General features: G+C 33.6%; 2 protein-coding genes across 2 annotated transcripts; both read right to left on the bottom strand.

Annotated features, from left to right (window-relative positions):
• Positions 1-88: 88 nt before the first annotated feature.
• Positions 89-2,183, bottom strand: LOC106416694 (probable 2-oxoglutarate-dependent dioxygenase AOP1). Its single transcript, XM_013857612.3, has 3 exons — positions 1,738-2,183; positions 602-935; positions 89-514 (listed from the first exon to the last, which is right to left on the bottom strand). The coding sequence occupies exons 1-3, from the start codon at positions 2,124-2,126 to the stop codon at positions 254-256; spliced, it is 984 nt and encodes a 327-aa protein (XP_013713066.1). The 5' UTR covers positions 2,127-2,183; the 3' UTR covers positions 89-253.
• A 5,772-nt stretch (positions 2,184-7,955) lies between these two features.
• LOC125580059 (probable 2-oxoglutarate-dependent dioxygenase AOP1) lies at positions 7,956-8,585 on the bottom strand. Its single transcript, XM_048744022.1, has 2 exons — positions 8,310-8,585; positions 7,956-8,213 (listed from the first exon to the last, which is right to left on the bottom strand). Exons 1-2 carry the CDS (start codon positions 8,583-8,585, stop codon positions 7,956-7,958), a joined length of 534 nt encoding a protein of 177 aa, XP_048599979.1.
• Between the last annotated feature and the right edge of the window lie 11,136 nt (positions 8,586-19,721).

Raw genomic sequence — 19,721 nt, 5'->3', positions numbered from 1 at the left:
AACATCTGAAACTAAAACATTGCCATATCAGTTTCAACGTCTACACCGTCAATTAATTAATTCCAGGATCAAAACATGTATTTTGGAGTATCGGTAAGTCGAGGTTTTATTACAAGCTCAAGCGCCAACAAGACAGAATAAATGTAACAACGAACGAACCAACTCAAGAGCAAACTAAACAAGCATAGCTAGCTAGTGAGTAGTGATCAAATGATACATATATACACATAGATTTATTTATTGGCAAGGATGATCAGTCCTCTTTAGAGAGAGAGCAGTAAGTCTTGAGAGCCGATAAATCCCTCTTCTTGGTATCGGTGTAGGTGAACTTAAAGTAAGCGTTATAATCAAAAGGCTTATAGAGACGAGGATGTTCACCATCGACCACCTCCTCGAATGCATTTATGATCAGTCCTTCTTTGGGAAGCAAGAACAGTCCAGCCGTGTGCCGATCTTTCTTTCCGGTTATTACCACACGGTGAAGCGGAGGAAACACCCTACCATTCAGTAGTACCTACGAAACCCATATATGATGATGATGTTGATAGAATAAATCAAAGATGATTTTACATGACTGAAACTCAAGGAAGCCTAATTTTACATGAAGTGAAGCTCCGGCTATAACGAGGAAAGAAGAGTCTTGAGATGGCTTAGCTTTGATCCAGTCCTCACCTTCTTTGGTTTTGATCTCCAAACCATCTACTACGTCGTTTTGACAAAGTATAGTGAGGAAATGTCTATCGATATGAGGGTCAAGGCCTAGCTGCTCCTCTGTGTTTTCGTCAAGGCCTCTATATTTAAGCAAACGAAAGTGGTTCTTCGCTGAATTAAGGTGCTCCTCGATGTATTTATCGAGACCGAAACTCTGCATGATCATCGTCCTCACCTTCATGTCTAATGATATTAAATTCTCCGTAAATGACTGAACATTCTTGCTGCAAGAAAGAGAAATACAAATTTACAAAAGTATATTTATTTCATCAATTTTTATCATAGTTTTACCTTTTATAAAGTTGAAAAATCGTAGACACGACAGAGTTATGCTTTTGGTTATAAAACTACAAAATATGCTAGATTTGAATTTGATATTATAAAAAGGTGACGCTAGTTATAATAATGTACACAAAACTTCTAAATACTGTGGGTATTCTGGTTATAAAGCCTCTCTTGTTACACTTTTTCTAATACAAAGTGCTATGCTTTATATTTTTGTCGACTATGCTTTATATTTATTCCACTTTTTTAAAGGTTTTTCATATTAATTATTTTTTAGTGTACAGGATAGATGGCAATAAAAGATAAAAAGAAAATAAGTCTAAACCAGACTAAACCGGGTTGGTACAAAAGCAAACCAGAAACTTTGGATACAAAAAAAAAAAAAGAGAAAACGAAGCTGAAAACTGGAGCTCGGCGGAGCTGAGAAAGAAGAACGCAAAATCCACCGGAACGAGAAAACGACGAGACAAAAAGAAAGAGGAGGAAGCAAAGACTAGCTAGGGAGAAGCAGACAGATTGGTGCGGAACTGGTGTTTGGATAGATCAAGACCACACCTCACAAACAACCAACCAAAGGTAACAGAAGAAGACTTGGGTCACGACCTAGATCTGCCCCTACCGAGAGCTAGATCGTGAAGCCAGGGACCTCCGCACCACCCAGAGACTGCCTAGTTTACATATATAGACTTTCTAGCGAGAAATGAAGACAGAGATGATAAGAAGAAGAATAAGAAAGAGAACCTGAAGGTGATGTTGCCTTGAGGCCAAAGCTTGTAGGTCAATTCATCGACAACTTCAGGACTATCTGCACCGTCAAAGCCCATACCTTCGTATAAAGGTATAGTCGAAACCTGACCAACGTATCCTTTGTAGATTTCGTCCGATTCTTTTGTACTTAGTTTGGTCTCCAGTGGTAAATCGAAAGCTTCCTCCGAGGCCTCGAACAGTGCCTTCCGTAGCTCCGCTGAAGCTCCGTCGAACAAGGCCTCAAAACATCCGTAGTCTTCTAGGGCTCTTCGGACTTGGTCTCTCACTGAGTTCCACTCGGGAGTTTCCGGCTTGAGGTTCGGAATCGAGAAGTCGATGACCGGAAGGGTTAGGGGAGGTTGGGTTTTCGAACTTATCGTCATTAGTTTTTTTTTTTTTTTTTTGGAATTAGGAATGTGGTGTTTGTTCTATATGAATATTTTGAAGACTCGGTTGGCTATTATATAGGAAGTCCATGTGTTCATCACAAAAGTTTTGTTTAAACTATACTATTATTATGTGTTTAAAAAAAAAACTATACTACTATAGGTTGGTAGCCTTAATTGGATTATTAAGTCTTACTCCATTTTATTATATTTCGAATACCAAAAAAAAAATTCTCTGTATGATGGGTTCGAAAGTTAGAAAATACTATATCCACTATATTAAAATCCGCGCCTTGCGCAGGATAAATATTATATATAAAAATTATTTTATGTATTGTATATTCTTACATATTATGAAATAATAAATATATATTGAATAATTAAAAGTCAGTAACTATTACATATATACCTAAATTGGTGCGAACGTATAAATTAATTTTATTAATCCAAACAATTTTTTAAAAAATTTGATAGGATATGTAATTAAATTTAAATGAAATTAACATACACAGTATATTTTTAATATTAATGTCTATTAAATGAAGTTTTCTACTCATGTGTTTTTTTGATCATGTGTATCTTTAATAGCAAAAACTTTAAATTATTGATAACAAAATCTTCATTGTGGGATTAATAATTTTAGCAATTTATAATTTAAAATTTTTTTATCAATGTTAGTTCAAAACTTTTATCAAAAAAAATTATTCAAAGTAATTTTGAAATTAAAATATTTATTTATTCAATATGGTTTATAAGTTTAATTTAGAATGATATATATACATATATATTTTAAATCTTAGTGATTAATTAAATTAGACTTTTATTTATATGATTTTGTAATCATTTGTATTTTGTCATAACAAAAATTTTAAACCATGGATCGCAAAATTTGAATGTGAGACTTTTAACAGTTTTAATAATTTATAGTCGTTTTTTAAAATTCACAATATAACATATACTGAAAAATCTAAATTTTTATAATATGGTTATTGTGATTTTTTTAATTATTTTAATAGATTAAAATTAAACAAATTTGATAGAAGATTACATTATTTTTTTATCAGATCTTTATTATTCAAAATCATTAATTTTCATATATACTTTAGCCATATTAAGCAATTCCGTAATCTTTATTTAAGGAAATAATAAATGACATTAATAATGAATTTATGGTTAGTTTAACAAAAAAAACTTATTATATAATTAGATTGACCAACATATTTCTCTAATAATTCTAAGAATCATCCTAATGATGACATGTGTTTTAAAAAAAATTGTAATGTTTCACAAATAATATATATGGGATATCAACAAGCTCATGGTCATTATGACGAAATTACAAAACTACAAAATTGAACTAGCATTTCTCGAAATTATTAAATTTAGCACCGAAAAACTATCAATCTAACTTAGTACGACCTATGATTAGTATAAACCATTTTCTGATATATATAACTTAGTTTCTAATACGTTGGATCAATCCAAAAATATACAATGCTATTTTCTGTAAGTGTTTTTTTTTCCCCTTCAGGGAGATGATATCATCATTAATTTATAGAAAATTATTTTATATTTAAGTGAAATCAAATCAAAATGAATCGACCAAATTCATATGACACTGAATACGTGCCATGTGGTTCAAGGTTTGTCAATGTTTCTTAAGGCCTTCAAATCCTATCTAATTACTTTTAATGTAATATTTTGGATATATGCTAAACATCCCCTTAGTATTAAAATAAGAGCATTATTAGAGACTAACCTTATACTCATATATTATTAACAAGAATGCAATTTCCTAGGTGACAACACCGTATTTCATTATCACCCTCTCTAATTAATTGCCCTCTCTTTACTAGACTTATTACATTCTTTGACATTTATTCATTAATTGTAGCTTAGCGTAATGTTTTGTTAACATGAATATATAACGTGTTTGTTAATGTGTTTTACTCTGAGTTATTACCAGTTTGTATTTTGATGTATACTCTTTTCAAACTAAGTATAGCAGCCGAAAGTTATAGGATAGTTATATCATCTACGTTCGTGATACTTGATTGAAGTACGTGCACAAATTAAAGTTGGAACATGAAAACTGTAGCTAAAACTAATGAATTTCAATCAAGAAAATATAGTTTAGTAAAACCATGTATGTTCCTTTGGCTGAGGAAAATATATTAGTGCAGAACTGTGACTAATTTGTTTGATTATGTTTTGTGTTTATAATTATGAAAAGAAACTGTTTTTGGAATATTTTTTAAGATATAAAAATGTGTATATCAATCTATAGGTTGTAAAAGAAGAGTACCAAAAAATTTCATATTACGTTTTTTCCACTCCATCTCATCGTCTATATGACTAAACATTGTTATGCAATTCAAATATAATGACAGAAGTAAAGACGGTGTATCAACAAATAACATTTTCCATCCATGTTTACATCTTTTGCGCCCACACTTTTATCGTCTATATCTATGCATACTGTTCACAAATAACCGTCCACAAACATTCATCCACGTAGTCACACGAACATGTCCATGTCTTTTTTCGCACATTTTTTGTCCATGTCCACACTTTTATCATCCATGTCCATGCATTTTTATATAAATATTAAAATATTTAAAAATATATCAAAACTGGATGTTGAAATATAAAGGAAAAAAATTATAATTTAATGTAATAAATATGATATTTTTATCTATGAACCTACAAACTTAAATGCTTCAAAAGATTGATCAAAGAAAAAAAAACACTTGAAACACAACTGATTCCCCATAACGACCAGTCTAAAAGGGCATTTCCCTTTCAGGGCATAATTGTCCAAACAATATGTTGGTCCCATCAGAATGTGCTTCACATATGGGAAGTTTCTCTCACTGTAAGAGAAGGACAAAAAGTGTTATGTTGTGTAATCAACTCTTCTTAGTTTACTCATATTCAATAGCTAAACGTTTAGAGTAGGCATGCTAACAATTTGTCTAATTTCACATATCAGGTCTAATTTAAAACAAACTTGTAACTCAAATATTTGTAGTTCATATATTATCTACAAATATGGTTATACTTTTAAAAATATAATTATTTGATTCATAATTTGCATGTCCAATATTAATTCCAATGATATAAATATAAATATGTAACACGTACGCTAATTTGTTATATAATTTTAACTGAAAATATTCTTTTTGTGATACCTAAGAAATTTGAAATATAAATATGCTATACTTTAGAAAAATTGTTTTATAATTACGCAGTTAGAGAAAAATATATATTATATTATGCTAATATAAACTACTAAATGTATATAAGATAATAATTTAAAGACAAATTTTACGCACAGGGTGCGGGTTATCACCTAGTGACAGAAGTAAACACGGTGTATCAACGTTTAAACACAAATACGTTTTTTAGATATAAAACAAATACATGGCGATTGTTTTTTAATATCACACTTAGAGAATGTTATTGCTTCCTAAAACACATGGTGATTGTCAATCATGTCATTACGAGAGAATCTGTTATGAATTGTCTTAAATCTTATAATAAACTTTATTAGTTTCCTAATTTTCTTTGTTTTTAAATATTTAAAATGATACTCAATAACGGTGCATGTGAATATTAGTATCAAAATATTTTCCAATTATTGCATGATTGAAACTAATATTGCCTTAATTCTGGAACTAATTTAATACGCGATTAAAAAATAAGGTATTACGTGACTGAGAAAAATAAGGTACTACGCGATTAATATATATTCTTAACATTCCATTATGAAATTAATTCACTTACTATAACTTTCCAAAAATCGTAAGGGCATTGTCAATTAGCATTATGTGCGTGACAACGCATGATATTCATAATATTCCAAATTGGGAATGTTTTGAGCTAAATATGACACTAACTCGGAATATGTACGTACTCATTAATATTATACAATTCTGGTAATAGAAATTTTAAGTCAAAACCGAATCATATAGTCTTTATTTCATCGACACTGATTGATTTTAAATTTATTTTCGTTGACCAATATATCTGTTTGTTTCCTATAATATTCCATTGAATCTGCTGTGAATTTGAATTACGAAAATAATTATGGCAAGTTTTGGGAATTAGTGTTAATTTGAATTACGCAAATAAAGATGGCGATTAGCAATCATTATTTACCGTATACACACGCCAATCATATATAAATACAAGGCCTTCTAGCTACATTTTCTCACCACCGTCTCCTTCTTAATACATTCTTGCAAGCACAACACTCATGGCGGGCTTTAACTCCGTTGCCGGTTTGATTTTTTTTTTTTCAATCTTTACTATTAAATATAGCTTAAAACAGCTTAAGTGTGTGGTATATGGAATTGAAGCTGACAAGTTTAATGATTTCTGGATTTCTACCAATGCTAATCCGCTGGTTTGTGTATTAAGCTTATGGAGAATTGAATGGGTGAAGGTTTGTTTCACTTAATATGAAAATAACAACTTTGTTATATGTTAGTGTTGCGTGACTAAGAAAATATATGTGTTACTTTCTTAGGGGGCTTCATATTTATTACAAACACAGAAAGATCTCAAATGCTTTTCGATAATGACCCGCCAGAAATTTTGGACTTCATATCGAGGTGCTCAATTTGTTTCCTTTTTTTTACCTTAGGAGTTTGTCTTATCATAATGTTATTATAATTATTTGTATAAAAACCTTGAGTTCTTTTTTAATTCAGCTTTATATTTATATCATTCGAGGATTTCACAGGTGGCATGGTCGCAAGTGCTATTCAAAGCCCTAATTTACGATAGGATGCAATCCCAAATTTTTTTCCCGAAGTTTTATTTTATATCATTATGAAATTGTTGATGTCTATTGATAACAGCCATCTATTTTAAGTAAGTCTACTTTCTTCATTTATTATATTTAACATAATAAAATTGGTTTGGTACGAACATATTTCCTATTGATTACACGGTTGCAACGTAAGAGATTATTGTATGAAATCGTGTACCTTTAGCCCTTTAATATATCATTCGTGGAAAAAAATTCATATTTAACTACAAACGATAATTAATATTTATAAAAGATTCACTTATTTAATATCAAGTAAACAAATATATAAAATCATTTTCTGAATAAAATTAGGTAATAATATGATTAAAATATTCTAAGTATCAGTATGATTTACAATTATTGTGCTTTCGGATTGCCATTTTGGTCGACAATATTTAATCGACCAACTTCTTTGTTGTCTGTTATTTAATTTATTTTGTTTTCTTATATTTTGTTTCTTTCATATTTATTTAGTCTATTGCTTATGTATCATTTTATAAATTAAATTATAAGAAACAAAATATAAGAAAACAAAATTATATCATTGATCATATACATGAATTATTTAACAAAATTTATCTTGAAAATAGAAAACGTTATCTAATTTAAAATAAAAGAAATTCATGAAAAAAACAAAGTATTTAAAACGGAGGGAGTATAAAATGTGACGCACTATGTATAATAATGATTATCTAGAAGGTGGACCATATTATTTTTAGCTCTATTAAACATTAAAGTTAAATTATCCAAAACTGACAAAACTAAATATTAATTCAGACTACTCATGTTGTTTTTTTTTTCTGAAAAAGACTACTCATGTTGTTGAGAGAATTGTTTTTACATTTGGCCCAGTTTAGATTGTTGCCGTACTGCTATTAGGATTTATTACAAGCTCACGAGTCAACAAGGCAAAGTAAAGACAACAAACAAACCAGCTCGAGATTGAATGGAAAAGTCCACCGTGATCAAACAAGACATTTTTTTTTCTAATTGGAAGGCATCATAAATGTTTAAAGGGCACAATAACTCTTGAGACTAGATAGATCTCTTCCCTTGGTATTTGTGTTGGTCCTGTTGCTGAATTTCACGTAAGCCTCAAAATCAAAAGGCTTATAGAGACGAGGATGTTCATCATCTACTACCTCCTCAGGCGCATTTATGATCAGTCCTTCTCTAGGAGGCGAGAACAGGCAAGCCACATACCGATCTTTCTTTCCGGTTATAACCACTTGGTGAAGGGGAGGAAACACCCCACCATTCAATAGTAGCTGCAAAAAGCCATATTATATACAAGTTAATTAATCACATAATTAAAGAATATTAAATGATGAAATTTGAGACTCAAGCAAGGTTAATTTTATTACATGAAGAGAAGCTCCGGCTATAACAAGGAAAGAAGTGTCTTGAGATGGCCTAGCTTTGATCCACTCTTCACCATTTTTGGTTTTAATTTCCAAGCCGTCTACTACATCGTTCTGGCAAAGTATGGTGAGGAACTGTCTATCGATATGAGGTTTAAAACCCAGAGTTTCTTCTGTCTTATCGCCAAGGCCTTTGTATTTAAATATTTGAAGGTGGTTCCTTGCTGAGTTAAGATGTTCCTCGATGTATTTCTCGAGCCCGAAACTCTCCATGATCATTGTCCTCACCTTCACATTTAGTTCTATCAACCTCTCCCCAAATGACTGGACATTCTTGCTGAAGATTTATCGCAAACCGTAATTAGTGCTTCATAATCGATTCTTCTGTTTTGACATTTCTTAATTATTAAAACTAATACAGTATATAATACAAACGGATAAAACAAACTATGATTATGTTAAAAATGATTATGTAAATCTCCATGCGAAATATTTTAATTTCTGATTAAGTACTTGAATGTTAGTTTTTAAAGTTGTTTTTGTTTCCGCTTTTGAGAAGTTCTCATACACTTCAACAAAAATGTTTATTTAAAATCAATTTATGCATATAAAATCAAAGTTCTCATACACTTCAACAAAAACAAATTTCTCATCTCTACGGTACCTTGTTGTATTATTTATAAAACCCCGGGAGTTATATTTTTATTACTAAAACTTTAGATATATATATATATATATATTTTTTTTTTATTTTAGACACAATAAAATCTAAGAAAAATTATAGCAGTAAGTTTTTATACTCCCTCCGTTTTAAATACTATACAAATCACCATTTATGTTTTTGAAAAACAACAAAAAACTAAATCTTCAATTAAACAATAAGAAAAATACTAATCTAAGAAACTACAAACTTTCATGGCCTTATGCCCTTTTTCAAAAAGAAAAAAAAAAAAAACTTTCATGGCCAAAATTTTCTAAGAGACATGAACAGAACTTTATAAGATGGGAACAACATATACATGCTGCAAATACTCCTGCTCGTATTAAAATACCACAAAACGGTGGAACGGTAGTTGATACACGTGAATCAGGAACACGTTTAAAGCGCGGTAGACCTATTGGTTCAAAGGATAAACTTCCTAGAAAACGTAAGGAATGTGAAAAGCATGATACTCCCAAAATAACAGAAAATATTTTGGACGAAGAAAATTGTGAATCTAACGACAATATATAGCATCATGAATCTGAAGGAAATCACGAGATTTCTATCAACTACATCCATAATGGAAAGATATGGAAACGAAATGAGATGGATGATATTGATGACGTTTTCTCATACCTTTTAGCAAATGAAATAAATGAAGAAAACGAAGATCCAGAACCAAAGTTTGTATATGAATGTCAAAAGACACATGACTGGATAAAATGGAAAGATGCAATTCAAGTCGAATTAGATTCGCTTAACAAACGAAATGTATTCGGACCTATTGTGTTCACACCCAAAGATGTAAAACCTGTTGGGTACAAATGGGTGTTTGCCCTAAAAAGAAATGAGAAAAACGAGATTACAAGATACAAAGCTCGTCTCGTAGCCCAAGGTTTCTCTCAAAGGCCAGGAATTGATTATGAGGAAACTTATTCTCCTGTTATGGACGCAATCACATTTAGATTCCTGATGAGCCTAGCGGCCAATGAAAGTTTAGAAATGCATCTCATGGATGTCGTTACGGCATATTTATATGGATCATTAGATACTGATATCTATATGAGAATCCCAGATGGATTTAAAATGCCAGAAACGTTAAGTTCCAAACCTAAAGAGTTATGTGCAATAAAGTTGCAAAGATCATTATATGGGTTAAAACAATTTGGACGAATGTGGTATAATCGTCTCAGCGAACACTTAACAAAAGAAGGATACACGAATGATCCTATATGCCCTTTTGTTTTCATAAAGAAAACAACATCCGGATTTGTGATAATCGCGGTGTACGTTGATGATCTTAATATTATTGGAACTCAAAACGAAATCCAAAAGGCATCAAACTATCTGAAAGGAGAATTTGAGATGAAAGATCTCGGGCAGGCAAAATATTGTCTAGGATTACAAATTGAGCATTCTAAAAAGGGTATATTTGTACACCAGTCTACATATACCAAACGAGTATTGAAGTGCTTTAACATGGATAAAGCAACTCCTCTTAGCACCCCGATGGTCGTTAGATCACTTAATGTTGAAAATGATCCGTTTCGACCATCTGAGGAGAATGAAGAAATACTTGGTCCTGAAACTCCATATTTAAGTGCAATTGGAGCTCTTATGTATCTTGCAAATTGTACTCGACCTGACATATCTTTTGCCATTAATATTTTAGCGAGATTCAGTTCGTCTCCTACGCGAAGACATTGGAATGGAATTAAACACGTCTTTCGTTACCTTCAAGGAACAACTTATTTAGGCTTGTTTTATCCTAAAAGTTCAAAAGGTCAAATGATTGGTTTTGCAGATGCAGGTTATTTGTCAGATCCACACAAAGCTCGATCCCAGACAGGATATGTTTTTACAATTGGAGGCACCCCCATATCTTGGCGTTCTCAGAAGCAGACACTTGTTGCTACTTCTTCAAATCACGCTGAGATCAGTGCACTCCATGAAGCAAGTAGAGAATGAGTATGGCTAAGATCAATAAGCCGAAACATCTGTTCAAGCAGTGGGATTGACGAAAATACAGAGTCAACTATTATATATGAAGATAACGCGGCATGTGTTGCTCAAACGAAGGAAGGATATATCAAAAGCGATAGAACCAAACATATACCTCCGAAGTTCTTCTCATACACTCAAGAGCTCGAAAAGAATAAAGAGATCAAAGTAAGATATGTTCGATCATGCGACAATGCAGCCGACCTCTTCACAAAATCACTACCTACCTCGGTATTCAGAAAACACATCCATAACATTGGAATGCGTCATCAGAAGGATCTATGACTGCTTATTCGAGGGGGAGCTTACGTGGTTGTACTCTTTTTACCTAACTATGGTTTTTCCCATTGGGTTTTATGAGAAAGGTTTTTAACAAGGCAACAAAGACGTTAAGCGAGAGCGGATAGTGACACCGGTCCCCAAGGGGGAGTGTTACGAAAGTCAAAAAAGGAGGAGCCGATTATGTTGAAAATATAAAAGATGTGGGGCCCGCTGTCACTATTTGCACAGTAAATTTATGCTTATATATACAAGTGAAAACGTTCAATTGTATATATACCTAAAAACACTTCTATTCTCCTTAATAAGAAACTCTCTCTCTCTATATCAGTGTTATTATTTCCACGGGTATAAAATTTCGCCCTTATTTAAATTCCTGCGATACAATAAAATTCTAGTTCTTTTATAACAGTAATCTGATTGTTAGGTTTATATGAAAACATATATATCAATGATATTACTATACAATATAAAGAAATATAGTCATGTAACGATTGCGCGTACAGTGAAAAAGAATTAAAACATTCTTTGATAGGTTGCAGATTTCAAACAAAAGTCCAACTCTTCTACTTCTCCTCTGCTGTGTGCTATGTGCTCCTTCACATCTTCTCTCTGTCGGTAATCCACCAATAAGAGGATTGCCTATGTAGTTTTTTTTCTCGTTGAAGGTGCTAAATTGTGTGCTCTGCCTGAGACAATTCTTCAGGGAAATCAAGACGGAATTCTTCAGGGTTTTCCTCTTTAGTCCCAGTCCACCATGATTTTTATGTTATCAAAATAGTCATCGCATAAGACGTTTTTTCCATCTCTAAAGAATTGCAGAGTCAAGTATCTGTTCTTCGGATACAAGATCGTTCCAAAAAGCTTCATTCGACCCTGGGGGAAGCTGAGGTAGAGGACAGGGTTTTGGTAGAGAGTTGATCGAGATCGCGGATGGTGACGCCGGATAGGGGAGCGAGGAGACCAGGGATGGGGAAGAGGAAGCGGTTCTAGAGCTATGACGTGCGGATGATGTTGGAGCCGTAATGCTTCTCTCTCATCCGTTCTCTTGTCCTAAATATGAAATAATTATTTTTCTTAAATTCCATTTCTTTAGATGGTATTTTTTTTATTGGATTTGAAGAGTAAATCATAGTTTTTAATAATCTAAAATAACTTCTGATGAATCTCAGTGATAAAATCCATATTTCACAATAAGAGGTGATTTAGTAGGGTTTTTATAAATGCTACATTCAATAAAGGAGGATTTGTAGAACTTTTCATAAATACCTAATCCAATAAGAGAAGATTTGGCAAAATCCTAAAATTTTATGAAATCCCTAATTCAATAAGCCCCACTTGGTGTTGTTAAACTTAAATTTCAAGGTAAAATTAAACCTTTTGCTTTCTATGGGTATCCAAGTTTTCAGATATATTAAACCTTTTTGCGTGTTCACTTCTGAAGAACTCGGACATCAACGCTTATTTTTATAAATCTTGGTGCTACCAAATGTCATTTGTTAGTCACTGGAACCATTAAAATTAAAGTAGACAAACTAGAAATATGGGGGATATTGTGTGGTTGTATTTCATATAATTTCACGTGGCCCAACCTGTTGCTGTTCATCAATCAATCAAAGTATGTAGACAATAGTGAACCCACACACACGGTCGATCTTCTTTTTCTATGCTCGTGTCCCTGCATCATCGGTGCAAAGATGACACCACAATTGAGCAATGAAGAAGATAAATCAAGAGACAAAATAGATACAAGCAACCAACTATTGCGTTACTAGAAATCGCCTAAACAATCTATTACAAGACTTGCTTATCAGCTTTACACAACTTGTTAACACCATAACAGCTGCTACTGAAAGATTCTTAATCTACTCAAACTTGTCTCTCTGTCGTCAGTACTTCAGCAACTGCTTCAGCACGACCCAAGAACACTCTCAAGAACTTTTCTCTCTCTATAAGATCAGCCTCTATGTCTATGTCTCTTTACGGACGATCCATAGCTATCTTATATTATTCTCCACTTCCTGAAACCCTAGTCTCTAAGGCAACATGGATATGAACATCTTCCATAACATCAAGTGTAACTTTTCTTTTTTTGGAATGCACTTATTTCTCTTTTTTTAAGTCATAAACTTGCTCTTCAAGTTTATTTCTCTTTCCATATCTCCAAGATACTCTCTTTCTCTCCAAATCTACACGACTCCTATTCAGCACCTTGATTCCACATGGTCTTTACCACTCAACACGACGTCTTTTTTTAGCAACTACGTCAGCGACTAATTCAGGGCAGACATCTCTAACCCCATGATTACTTCTTGTGTTAGATTGGGATGTTGAGCAAAAGATAGTTAGCAATAAGACAACCTAAGAACTCGGGTCTAGCTGAGTTTGAACTCATTCGAAACTAGTTTACTCCCCTCAAAATCATTGGGTTGTGACTAACTTTGGAAATGCGTGTATTGCATGAAAAACCCTGACGTAACACATGGTTATCATATAAATTTTCTTTGCCAATTTTTTTATATGCAGACTTCAAATAAGATTTTACAATAGATGTTTTAAACCCGTATTAGCTGAATTGATCTGCTCTTTACCAATCAACAATATAATAAGATCGATCTACAAGTAAAACTGATTCAAAATTTGATCATAGATATCCCAAAAGTTCAATCAAATATAAACCAAACTAATTTTAAAAGAGAGAGGGACAAATCAGACCAAAACTTGAAAGCTATTTTTTTTTTTGGAACAAAAAACTTGAAAGCTAGTTAAGTAGTTACTTTCGTTGAAAGTATGAATATGTTTGATATCTGAACCAAAATATAAAAACACATGCCAAATTAATCGCAACTAGATTCAATTTTACTTTAGTCTAGTGCAAAACTAAACTCGCATTATATATGGTACCATCCATACAAATTATATTTGGATTTTGGTGTATCCTCTCCCCATGTGAGATTTTTGCGGTGACCAATCAAAATCATTACTGAAATATCTTATAATTAAGCTAAATATCGTTAGTTGGCAATTTAAAAAGTATGGAAGGAGATATAACGAACATATCCCAAAATGGTAGGATTTGATTAAATATGCATATACTCTTATTAGAAATGTGAACAAATAGACTTAACTTAATATTTATTTCCACTATAAAATAGCGAGAACTTAATTTAAAAAGGAGAAAAGGTATGCTGTAGTTGTGATTTACTAGTTACAACAAGAACACACATGGGATGTTAGACCATGATTATCCATGAAACTCACTAAGGGTTTTTTAATTTTTTCTTTTTTTTTGTCGGATTAGAAAATTAAAAAATTAAAAAACGCACCAATCGCGAACCGCCACGTGTCGGTGGAGCACGCAAACAGTGCAAGAAACAGACCAAAATCGATCCTTATTTGGTGCTTTCTGTAACCGATTCTTATGTTTCTATGGGATCCACGAAATACTTTTTTTTCAAAAAATCCCTTTAAAAACCTGCGATAATCCTGTCGATCGAAGTAAGATTCGGATTCCAATAATCCAACGGTCAGAGAAAAATCACAAGAAATTTTCACAACCGTAGGATCTGTCCCTCACTACAAGAAAACATCAAGGATTCTGAGGGAAAAAATCGTCGGAATTTCGTCGGAATATCGTTATTTCGACGAAATTCCGACGAAACACGTCGTCGGAAATAATTCCTCGGAATTTCTTTTTTCCTCTGAAATCCCTCGGAATTTTCCGACGGAATTCCGAGGAAATAAATTTCCGAGGAAATTCCGAGGATCCCTTGTTTGTCGGAAAAGTCCTCGGATATACCGAGGTAGAACTTCGTCGGGATAATTCCTCGGAAGTTCATCGATCGATGCGTGTTTGGACATATATACATCGATCGATAGGAGTATACCGACGGACTTTTTCCTCGGTTTATTCCGAGGAACTGTTCCCTCGGTATATTCCGAGGGATCCGTTCCTCGGAATTTTCCGAGGGAGTTGTCCCTCGGAAAATTCCGAGGGAAATGTCCCTCGCTATATTTTTTAAAAAAAACGGATCGATCGATGCGTTTTTGTTCAAAAACGCATCGATCGATCTAGTGAAAAATATAATTAATTTCCTCGGAATGTAAAAAATATTAATTTTTTTGAAAAAATAAAATTTCTGAAATTTAAATTCGAAAATATGAAATTAAAAGTAAAATTGAAATCATATTAATTAATATTCAAAGTTTCACAAATAAAAATAAAACATTTCGAGATTGGGGAAAAAAAAAACTACGGGTCTGGCACGTCCGGGAACACCTCGTTCGGGTACATCCTCTGCATCATCTCCATCATTTGCTGGTTCAGCCTCCTCTGTGCCTCATAGCCCGCCTGTTGAGCCGCCATCTGGGTCTCCAACAAAGATATTCGATCATCTTTGTCCTTCAACTGAGCCGTAAGTACTTCTGGATCAACAAAGGGCGGTGGTGCAGAAGAAGGAGGAACCGACCGGGTGCGACGACCCAAACCGAACAAACGTCCCTTCTTCTTTGGAACCGACTGAATAGAAAAAAGCCAAATTTAGAAATTTAAACCAAGAAATAAATGAATTGAACTTTTAAAAAAAAGAACTTACGGATTCAACGATTTCGTTGATTCGAAACCGGGACAAGTTGGTCGAAGCCGTCGAAGCGTCATCCTCGGTTTGAAGCTGAGACACTTCGTCTACCACCTGAGTTTGGACCAGGTCGACCACGTCCCTCACAAGACCGTCATCAATCTGGCCGGTCTTCTTGTTGGTATACGCCCTCCTCATTAGGGCGAGATCATCGACCGGCTCGCCATCATTTTCTTCCGCCTTGAAAAAAAACATAAAATTAAAGAAACATTAGAAATTAGAAGAAATGCACAATAAATTTAAATTCTGAAACTCAAATAATTGAAGAAAAAGCGGTTGAACTTACCATGCGATCTCCGAGAGTGGCAATAGATTGAGCACCCAAGTTATGCTTGTAGATGCCCTTCCCTTTACGGTCGCTCCTGCGGTTGGTGGAGTTGGTGGAAGAAGTTTCTTTCGTCTCCTCCTTATCCCAATGCGCACACAACTCCTTCCAGACCGTGTCGTTCATCGACTTTGGGACCTTTTAATTAAAAAAAAAAGAAAAAGTTTAATAAATTAAAAAATAGTTTAATAAATTAAAAAATTGTTTAATAAATTAAATCGAACCTTATTGATTTCCCACTTCTTCTTCCACTCGTGGATCTGCTTCCCATAGTTGTCCATTACTTTATGGACGAAGTGGTGATAGATAAAGAGCGTCTCATCGGAATTCCAGTTGAACTCTTGCTGAAAAAAAAACACAATTAGTAGAAAATTTATATTAAAGATTAAAAATATAAGTAAAAAATTAGAATACTTACCGCAAACTGACGAAACCACAGAACCTGCTTGTCGGTTGGGAAGTGAGTGAAAGTCGGATGTCCACTGTCGAGGGCCGAGTACATCATACGGTTGATCCATGCGCTGATCCCGTTCCCGGATCGGTTGAACCTTATTAAAAGAACAAACGGTTAATAATGAATCCAAATTTAAAGAAAAAAAATGTTTAATTACCATGTTTGACCCCGTCCATGTGGATACGGAGTGAGATACGGAAGATGGTCACGACCGGGCTGTTGAACCAACTCCGCAACCCTCATCACTCCCGGAGGACCCGGAGGAACAGGAGCGGATGCAGCAGCGGGAGCGAGAGGAGCATGAGCGGGTGCAGCAGAGGGAGATGTATGGTTGGAGCTGTGGGGCGAAGGGGAATCCTGAAAATGGCTGGAATCCCGAGACTGGCTCCCCGTACCACCACGACCACGACGCTGTCGAGGCCGGGTCTGATCATCATGAGACCTGTAAATTAAAAAAATATATTTAATAAATACAGAAATATATAAATTAATTTTTTTTATTAAAAAAAATCCCAAATAATTTAATCACAGAAAAAATTTATATATATTAATTTTTTTTAATAAATATATAAAAATAGTTCTAATAAACAAAAAATAGTTTTAATAAATAAAAATTGTTTAATAATTACAAAAAAATAGTTTTAATAATATATATATATGAAAAATATTTTTAAATCCCAAATAATAGTATTTAATCACAAAAAAAGTTTTATAGATATTTAAAATGTTTTGTAAAATCCAAAAAATCGAATTTATATAGAAATTTTTTTTTGTAAAATCCAAAAAATCGAATTTATATAGAAAAATCATTTTGTAAAATACAAAAATCGATTTTATATACAAAAATCGATTTTATAAATACAAAAAATAAAAAAATTATAAAAAAATTCTAAATCAATTCAACAAAACAAATTATTCAACCAAATCACAATTCTAAACCTATTATACAACCAAATCACAATCCTAACCAATCACCCTAACAAAAATCTATCAAAACTACACAAAAACCTAACAAATAGAACCTAAGAGAGTGGGATAGGGTCCTTACATGATTTGTGTAAGAGAAGAGGGAGATCGCCGGAGATATCGTCGGATTTCAGGGGGAAATCGCCGGAGAGAAAGAGAGGAGTCGCGCAGAGGAAGAAGAGAGAAATGGGGAAGAAGAAGGGGCTCGTGGTTATAAAACCTAGGGTCCGACGGACATTATCCGTCGGAATTCCGTCGGAATTCTAATTTCAATTTTCGCGAAATATTTGCCCGGTAAAATGAAAATATTCCGAGGAAATTCCGACAGATAGTAAAATATCCGTCGGAATTTCCTCGGAATATTCCGAGGAAATACCGAGGAACTAGTGTTTGGGGTTTCAAAACATCAATTTTTTTTGCCGTATTTCATTTCTTATACAATTGTAATGCATACCATTGAGGATTCTTTGTATACATGAGCATAAACCATGAAATAACAAATTTCAAAACTAATTGAAAGTATTCCCTTTACCGTTCATTAAAAGGTATAAGTGTTTCTCTTATGTTGCGAGATTTCGTTCATACAATCGGAAAAGTGTTAATTATACGGTAAGGAACAAATTTTTGACTTCATAATGAACGTAAGACACTTAATAAGGATTATATAGGTGTTATTCAAACGGCAAAACGTTGTTTTCGGTTTAAAAACCCTATTTCCTTGGATTTTCCTCGGATTATTCCGAGGGAACTCCGAGGAAACCCTCTTCTTCCTCGAAATTTCCTCGGAATATTCCGAGGAAATTCCGACGAACTAGTGTTTGGGGTTTCAAAACGTAATTTTAAAAAAAAAAACGCATCGATCGATGCGTTTTTGAACAAAAACAAATCGATCGATTACTAAGATGGCCCGGGCCGTAAGATTGTGATCGATTGATGAGAGTATCCCATCGATCTATCGACAATCTGAATTGTTCCTCGGAATTTCCTCGGAAAATCTTGTATGTTTTTTTAAAAATGCATCGATCGATGCGTTATAGAACAAAAACGCATCGATCGATTACTAGGATGGACCGGGCCGTAAGATTGTGATCGATCGATGAGAGTAACCCATCGATCTATCGACAATCTGAATTGTTCCTCGGAATTTTCTCGGAAAATCTTGTATGTTTTTTTAAAAATGCATCGATAGATGCGTTATAGAATAAAAACGCATCGATCGATTACTAGGATGGACCGGGCCGTAAGATTGTGATCGATCGATGAGAGTATCCCATCGATCGATCGACAATCTGAATTGTTCCTCGGAATTTCCTCGGAAAATCTTGTATGTTTTTTTAAAAACGCATCGATCGATGCGTTATAGAACAAAAACGCATCGATCGATTACCAAGATGGCCCGGGCCGTAAGAATGTGATCGATCGATGCGTTATAGAAAAAAAACGCATCGATCGATGCGTGTTCGGAAAACAGAATTATAAGGCAAAACCCGACCTTTTTTGGATCTAAACCTTAGAACTCTCATCCCCTCCGATTTCCCCTATAATTCGCCCCCCCCTTTCTCTCTCTATAATCATCCGATTTGAACAATTTTGGGCTCTATTCCACTTGATTTTTCGAGCTCTACCTGATTCCTACACTCGTCTTCACCCTAAGACAGGTATACTCCGCGAATCTCCACATTCTGAAATCGTGTTCTTGAGCAATTTTTTGGGTTTTGTGAATTTCTTATTTCCGTGTTGATTCATTGATCAAATATGCATGAAACAGATGTTTAAACATGGAATAGAACACAATTGTCTGTGATCAACGAGTTTGGAACATGATTTGAGATGATTTAGGGATAGAGAATTTTTTTCAATTTCGTTTTTTTTTATCACAACTCGATTTCGCTTTTCATTTTCATGTTGCTTTGAGTTCTTAATTGATTATAACCATGTTGAGAGCAATGATTCTATTTTGTAGAGAATGAAGCGCACGAAAACATCAGCAAAGAAAAACACACAAGAAGAGGGTTCGTCACAGCTGGAGAAGCAAAGGCCAAAGAAGTGG

This window comes from Brassica napus, chromosome C1 (genome assembly GCF_020379485.1).
Source record: "Brassica napus cultivar Da-Ae chromosome C1, Da-Ae, whole genome shotgun sequence".
In the NCBI taxonomy this organism is placed as follows: domain Eukaryota; kingdom Viridiplantae; phylum Streptophyta; class Magnoliopsida; order Brassicales; family Brassicaceae; genus Brassica; species Brassica napus.
This window is presented reverse-complemented; position numbering and strand designations above follow the sequence as displayed.